General features: G+C 41.0%; 1 protein-coding gene across 1 annotated transcript; it reads right to left on the reverse strand.

The window, feature by feature from the left end:
- Positions 1-221: 221 nt before the first annotated feature.
- LOC119268733 (ABC transporter B family member 4-like) lies at positions 222-7,818 on the reverse strand. Its single transcript, XM_037550428.1, has 12 exons — positions 7,490-7,818; positions 6,429-6,483; positions 5,672-5,847; positions 5,349-5,570; positions 4,879-5,117; positions 3,963-4,488; positions 3,603-3,876; positions 2,892-3,516; positions 2,580-2,808; positions 2,093-2,359; positions 1,758-2,021; positions 222-1,053 (listed from the first exon to the last, which is right to left on the reverse strand). Exons 1-12 carry the CDS (start codon positions 7,742-7,744, stop codon positions 409-411), a joined length of 3,777 nt encoding a protein of 1,258 aa, XP_037406325.1. The 5' UTR covers positions 7,745-7,818; the 3' UTR covers positions 222-408.
- Positions 7,819-8,349: the final 531 nt, after the last annotated feature.

An 8,349-nucleotide genomic window follows, 5' to 3' on the forward strand; every position in this document is an offset into this window, starting at 1 on the left:
GTTGGTGCGCCGCGGCTAAGCTTGGCGTCCGCTGTTCCAGAACGACAGGTTACGCCGTTATACTCTTCCCATTACCCTACATCGTTAATTTTTGGCTAGTGGAATTGTCGATTGTTGATGTTCACCAGTTCTTTCGTAGATGGATGTTGAATGACTGGAATGATGTGTTTCTTTTGTACTATGATGCATCGATCTCTGGTACCCCTTAACAACTGAAAGTCTGAAACACATGCTGGGGCAATCTCGCCTCTGATGTCATAGGCCTAAAATAAAACTAGAATTTAGGCGAATGCCCTTGAAATTTATGTGCAATTTACATTGCACGAATTGTAATACAAACTGACACATGCATTTTTCATCTCGTAGTTCGGAAAACAAGAAAGGAACAATAAATATCCGCACATCCTCTTATGCCGCCTTCGAGTGTAGTTCGACCAGTGATGCGTAGACTCCACCCTTGATGCCCATGAGAGATTCATGCTTCCCCTTCTCGGCAACTGAACCATCTTTGATAACTGCGATCATATCTGCTCCTTTGATCGTCGACAGGCAGTGTGCTACGACAATGGTGGTCCTGCTGACCATCACTTGGTCCAGTGTATCTTGAACAATATGCTCTGATTCAGCATCCAGGGCGCTTGTTGCTTCGTCGAGCAGAAGTATTCTAGGGTCCTTCAAGATCGCCCTGGCAATAGCTACCCGTTGCTTTTGCCCACCAGATAGTTGTGTTCCTCTCTCACCAACGTTAGTGTTGTATCCCTGTGGCAAGCTCGATATGAACTCATGAGCGTTGGCTGCCTTGGCCACGGTGATTATCTCTTCTTTAGTTGCTTCTCCTCGCTTTCCATATGCTATGTTGGCACGAATTGTGTCATTGAAAAGTACTGGTTCTTGGCTTACTAGTCCCATTTGGTCTCTTAACCAACTCAGTGTTAACTTTCTGAGTTCTGTTCCGTCTAGTGAGATTGTGCCAGAGTCCGGATCATAGAATCGCTCCAGCAAAGCAATTACTGTGGACTTGCCACTTCCACTCTCTCCGACAAGTGCAGTAGTCTGCACATAATAATCAGTTTTAACACGTGCAGTACAACCATGGACGGAAATATAAATGCAAAGAAACAACTGAAAAAAGGGCGTGCCCAGTGCTGAAAGCTCCCACACAAGTTGGGGGTCTGGGGAAGGGGATTTCTAGAAAGCCTTACCCTTGCATAATATTTCTGCAAGGAGGCTGGCTCGAACCCAGGACCTCCAGGTCACACAATATTCTACCATTGTGCCAGGCCAGCCCTTCCAAGGGGCGAAATAACTGACAAAGAAAAATCTTAATGCATAGCAACTTTATCTCCTTTCTTGACTTTCCTGTTTTCTAACTTCATCTCATTGCTTATTTTACTTTTTCTTGTGAACATGGTGTTTAAACTTGAACATTTGTACAGTGCTACATGAAATTGGTGTCACCTCTCTAGAATTATGTGAAACTCATAGGTGGACATTCTAACACATGGAGTACACTAACAAAGTTTTTGCAGCACTTGATGTTCTTCATGTCATTGATGTTAAAATAAAGCAGTTCAAGGTTGCTACAACCCTTTTGCGAAACACATAGCAGGATAATACGTCGATGTGTGCTGCTGCATGGTCTAATCTTCATGCCAGACAGTAAACTAGGCACATGACTTCTCTCCCCAATTTGCAGTGAATGAGTAGTAAACTTTTAATTCTACAAGACATCAGGACAAGTGTCAAGTTGGGTGTACCTTTCCGGAAGCAATACCCAAAGTGAAGTCGCTGAATATTTGGACATCTGGTCGGGATGGGTACTTGAACCTTACATGGTTGAACTCTATGGTGCCATCAACTTTTTCTAGCTTTATACCTTCATCACTGGTCGAGTCAATTTTGGGCTTCCTGTCTATGAATGCTAGTATGGATGTCGCAGATTCTCGACCTTTTGTTGAGTCTGATGCCATGTCACTTGTTTGGGAAATTCCAAAAGCGGTGAAAACCAAGGCAAAGTAAACCTGCCAGTACCAGATCGATTTATCAAGTCACTGAATAAAATGACCTCACATACCAACCGTGTATATCTTACTCTGAAAACATTTTGAAAGGTTGATTTGCCGTCATGTACAAACTGTGCACCAACATAGAAACAAAGAGCATATGTGAGATACAACATTAAATTTGAGAAACTGAAACCAACACCTCCGACCATTCCACTTCTAATTCCCTGTTTCATTGAAGCCTGGCATTTTTGGCTGTATATGGTAATCACTCTCTTCTCTGCACCAAAAGATGCTACAGTTCGAATACTACCAATTGCTTCAGCCACAACTTGACTTGCATCTTCATACATCACCTGTAACAATCATTAGTTGGGAGAGATTATTTTATAACTCATACTTCTAACTACCACTTTCTGTTGATGCTAAGCTTCGAATATGTGACTAGTAATAGGAGATTTCATGTTGTTTGGAAAAGTGGACACCTTTATCTAATGTGAAAAGCATCAAGCATTGTTTCCTTTTCTTTAATAAATAAAACATTTATGTTCATAACGTGGTTTTATCTGATTTCACCTTAGCATCTTCACCGAACCCTTTCAGAAACCTCAATTGGATATAATTCTGCAAACCCAGAAAAGGAATGACACCTATGATACTCAGTGTAAGCTTCCAGTCCGAAGCAAATGCTATGCCAAAGCCACAAATAAGTGTTACTGTACACTGCACTAGCACGGCCAAGTTATCTCCTACAAGGCGTCGGATGTTCAAAGCATCAATAAACAACCTTGCACCAAGTGCGCCACTGTAAAAGTTAGAAGCAAAACTTAATATCCCCGATGTTAGAGAAGACATAAACTTGTTAGGAGAAAAAGGAGAGTATGAAACCTGGAATTCGAAGGATCATCAAACCAAGCAACCTCTTGATGAATGATGCTTTGGAAAGACAAAGCACGGACACGTTCTATAAGTTTCCCACCGGCTACTCCAAATAAGTAAAATTCCAATTGGATTGAAACCAGGGAAATGATTGCCATCAGAAGGCACATCAATGCCCAAAATGTTGAATCTTTTCGAAGTTGGTGTGCTGGATAGTAGAATGTTCTTATACCACCAGACATCATAATACTGAATGATGGGAAAAGAAGTCCATGCACAGTGGCAGCTATGATAGCTAACAGGAGAATTGGTGCTTCTGGCCTGCTAAGATTAAAAAGGCGTCCAATTGGTGCTTTCTTTGGAGCCTCACTATCACCAATTTCCAGGTGTTCCTCTCTGCTAGCAACATGCCTGAACAAATCATCCGATCTAGACAGTCCAACGGATTTACTGGAGTGTTGTCTTCTATTCCTGGGAGAATCCTTGATAGACTGTTCCAAAGATAAACTTGTACTTTTGAATCTTGAACCTGCCACATATGGCATCTCAGGTGTTTCTTCAGTATTGGCCTGTTGTAGCCGAATAAGATGAGAATAAGCTCCATCAGGATCCTTTATCAGGTCATCATGGACACCTGCATGAAATAAATTGTGAAGGAAAAGAATGGACTAGGTTCCAGGAAGAAGAAAACCATATATTGGGTGTGGAAGTATCTCTTACCTCGTTCAGCTACCTTTCCTTGATGAACCACTGCTATGCAATCTGCATTTCTGACTGTACTCAGCCGATGAGCAACAATGAGTGTAGTTATCCCTACCATGATCCGATTTAATGCTTCTTGAACTACCCGCTCAGACTCCATATCCAAAGCACTAGTAGCTTCATCCAACAGAAGGACTCTTGGATTTTTAAGGATCGCTCTTGCAATGGCAATCCTTTGTTTCTGCCCTCCAGAAAGTTGAGCACCATTCTGACCAACCATTGTCTCATACGCCTGTATCATGTGGAAATCAGATAAGCATTAGTTACAGCAAACTTGATTAAGGTACTTTGTAACTAGCTATTTTTTTATGTAAGTACATTAGGCAACTTTTCGATGAAATTTGTTGCATTTGCAAGCTCAGCTGCTCTCTTGATCTCTTCAAGCGTAGCATCCTCTTTACCATAGGTTATGTTATCTTTGATGGAGGTCATAAAAAGCAATGGTTCTTGGCTAACAAGACTGATCATTCCTCTTATCCACTGGAGTTTCATACTCTTGATGTTGATTCCATCTATCAGCACATTGCCAGCTTGTGGGTCGTAGAATCTCTCCACCAGACTAATTATTGTTGATTTACCACTTCCACTCTCTCCAACTATAGCCATTGTAGTACCACTAGGTACATGTAGAGACAACCCATTAAGTATCAACTGCTCAGGCCTTGCAGGATATCTAAAGAACACATTGTTGAGTTCAACATCGCCCCTGATATCGTCCAATACTATTCCAGAAGTGTCGGTGATGTCAATCTTTGGTTCTTTGTTCATTATCTCAAACAACCTATATGCTGCAGATTGCCCTTCTGCAATAGCAGAAATTGAGGGCGATGCGGTACCTATAGCCCTGTTACAAATTAAGGCCTGTGTTAGTATTTACTATAGATTCAATCCTAGCATATACTATTGGTTATCCTCATTATTTTCATATTTTGAAATAGATTCTAGTTGTGCATGTTATTTGACTGACAAAAATGTTAGGCCCATCACTTCGCTACCAATAGTAATATCAACTATGTAAACTATATTCATAGCAGTGATGGGGTAATTTAGAAATAGTTTCTAGTAAATTTTCCAGATTTAGATTTTTTTTATGCTTTTAATAAATAAATGTAGCATTCTTGTTTTTAGGTTAAGAAGAGTTTGGAGTTTTATTTGTGCAAGACTAATTGCTACTTTACTCTGACATCTCATATTATCATTGACAACACTATATGATAGAAAATTGGAAGCTCACATTGAACCAGTTAACATTGCAAGTACGATATTGACGACTTGCCCTCCAGTATAACCTTCGTTGATGATTAACTTAGCACCATACCAAAAGGCTAGAGAGTAACCGCAGAAGAAAACAGAAAAGATACCGCCTGTTCCTAGACCAGTGGCAATCCCTTCCAAGACTGTAGCCTTATATGCCCTTTTTGTGAGAGTGTTGTACAATGCGATTGCTTTCTTCTCACCATTGAAGGAGATAACCTGCTTTGAAATGTTACCATATTTTTTAGTAAACTCGACCAACCAGGGACTTGCCCTGGTTTCATTTTTTATATTAGAAGAAATCTGAGCACCACCCTGCGGAGGTTGCACCTCGAAAAGTGGGTGGGTGGGCCTATGAGCACACCTGCTCAAGCTAGCCGCCTGAGCAGATGCTCGGCCTCGCAACTGACGATAAAGTAGTTATACATAATTCAAATGTTTAGAACCCACCGTTCTTATAGCTCCAATGGTCTGCTCGACGACATTGCCCGCATCGGCATATGATGCCTGCCTCCTGGCTGATATTTGAGAACGTAACCGAGACATAATTGCAAAAGACAGAATATTTGGAGGTATGCATGCGAGCATAACAAGAGCTAACATCCAGCCTCTTACGAATCCGATGATAAAACATCCAACAAAGGTTGTCAAAAGCTGTGCATACTTGCCTACCTGAACACGAGGAATCCATATTTACTTGAAATCAACTGATGCATTTACAAAACATAGATCTATTAAGGTATTTTATCTATGTTGTCTAATGCATTTGTTACCTTCTCTCCAAGGGCATCTTGGACCATTACAGTGTCCGCAGACATTCTAGAAATTGCTTCCCCAGTTGTCATCTCCACATCAAAGAATGAAACATCCTGTTTTAGAACAGCTTCGAGGTATAGAGATCGGATGCGTATTGACTGCCTTTCTCCAGTCATTGTCCAGCATGACACCTCTGGCACAGGTAGCAAGCAGGTTAATGTTTAAGGCTTTCAGCCACTCCATTGAAATTCTGTTGAGTGTGAATGCAATCGAACTAAAAGCAGAGATTATGCAACTCCTTCGTACTGCTCGGTATTTTGGTTCAAGTTAAAATTGGAAAATTACTGCTAGTTGTAAGTTTTAAATTTCAATTGTGGTAGATTTCATGCATTATTTTTTTATTTTGTTATTGTTGAGAATCAATTATTTCATGAGGTTCCAGATCTGCCTGGTAAGTCATGCTATTGTTAGGGTACTTGGATATGAACAGGTCTGTCGATTCTTGGAAACATCAAAGTTGTGAGACACTGACACCAATGTACAATACATGAATATTACTGGATTAATAGCAACTAGTATTCAATCATTTGTAGCCAATTTATATTCTCAGTGTGTGGATTACAATAGTGAATGTCAATATTTTATTTGTTGATTCTTTTTGAGTGCTCGACTGTTTATCACGTGCCATGTTGAGCTTTCAGTTCAGAACAGAATAGGGTTGAGTTTTGACTATCAATTCTAGAAACATTAGTCTACGAGTGGAAGTGTACTTACGGAGAAATGAAGCTAGTGCCGTCCCAATTCCCAAATAGATGTAGTACATAACAACCTGGAGAAAGCAAATGTCAAAAATAAATTAGTATGTGAACTACTGGGGCGTTCTTTGGTTATCATAGGAAGTAGAACTGAGGGTTTGAGATTAATGTGTGTCATTATTTGTTTTCTCACGTAAGCATATTTTGTCTTCTTTTCTTTATCGGAAAGTTGTTGCCTAGGCCGAGCTCCATGGCACCCCTTATCTAGACGCCCATTTTCTGCGTCATGACCCATGCAAGCACTTTTGTCTTTTTTTTTATATCCCAAATAAAACAACATATGAACTTCAAACTTTGCAGGACAACAAAATATTCTAACTATAATGTGGGAAAAACTTTTGGAATTTTTCATGCATCATACTGTACAAAGTTAGTACAAAGTTGAGTCACTTATTTTGGGACGGAGGGAGTAAATAAGTATAATAACTTTTTGCTCAAACATAATAATCTCATTTTGTATATTTATGTCGGACCAAAAAATCTGAAAGTTTTTTCACACATTGAAGTTCTAAAGTTTGGTTGACCTACAAAGTTTGGAGTCCATATGTTGTTTCATTTGAGAGAAACGAAAAAGAGAGACTTTCATGTAGTAAGTTCGTTGGTTAGCATAGATCTCAAAGCAATGTTGGAGGGTAAGAATAAGGGGTGCCATGGAGCTTGTTGACCTGCAAAAAAGCTATTGTCTTCTATCTGCTAGGTCAATAATAATAGGATAAAATTGAAGGGGGCATGTTCCCATTGAGCATCAGGGTTTATCTACTTATCTCCGGTTGATTATATCTTATTTTTGTCGGAAACCAGTTGATTATGTCATGTGCCGTACATGCACGTTTCATCCTTGCTAGTCTCTTTGTAAACTAATGTAGGACGTTTTTGCAGTTTTACAGAGGGAGTACTTGCTAGCACATGAGGCAACAATCTATTGCATACCCTGTGATTTGCCTGCGGTGACATCTGTTCTCAGGGGAGTTTCATGATGAACTGAACTAGAGATACTCTCAAAAAGGTATACGTCGATACCTTGCTGACCCGCTGGAGGACGTTGTCGCCGGCACCAAAACAGTCGATGACCGCGGCGAAGACGACGGTCATGAGCGGGTCGCCCATGCCATTAACCATGGCCGCCACGGTGCCGACGGCCATCAGAGCCATGTCGGCACGGCTGGCGTACCTGAACATGCTGAAGAAGGGCACCTTCCTAGCCCCCTCGGTCTTCCTCTCCCTCTCGCCCTTCTCTGCATCCTCCCCTCTGCCTCTCATGGCTTCGTCATCCATTATGCTATGTTGATTGATGTTTCTCCTCCTCCTAGCAGCTGCTAGCTAGCTACTTGTGCTTAGCTTATCTCCCTCTTGGCATGCCTGTGGTGATGAGCGTTGGGCGCTAATATGTGTTAGCCAAGCGAAACTGACAGGACGTCGCTTATGTTGTCTGGATGCGTGCGTGGTTGCTAAATAAATGGATGGCCTCCTGATTATTCCTGTAACAGTGGCGGGACCCCTGATTTCAAAGGTGTGTGTTCAAAGTTGTTGGGTATTGTACAATGTAGCATAATTTAGAAAGGAAAAAATTGGAATGGTCCACAACATTTTACAATTACAATACGATTATTCATGTCTTGCCGTGAGATCTGCCAAGAATTCCCGCCGAACCAAGGTTCCATCATTATACAACTGTTACAGTGATTGGCGATTTTACAAGCCGTCCATTCGCCTTAATCCGACGGTGGAAAAATATGAGTTACAAGGAGTTACAAAACAAAAATTACGGAAAATTACATTTAACGGTGGGACCGGTACAATTTCTTGGTGGGACCAGTTAATTTTTCGAAGGGTAGATCCGTCACTAATAATTTGGTAAATTGCCCATCGCAATATCGTCT

The sequence above is a fragment of the Triticum dicoccoides genome, chromosome 3A (assembly GCF_002162155.2).
Source record: "Triticum dicoccoides isolate Atlit2015 ecotype Zavitan chromosome 3A, WEW_v2.0, whole genome shotgun sequence".
Taxonomy (NCBI): Eukaryota; Viridiplantae; Streptophyta; class Magnoliopsida; order Poales; family Poaceae; genus Triticum; species Triticum dicoccoides.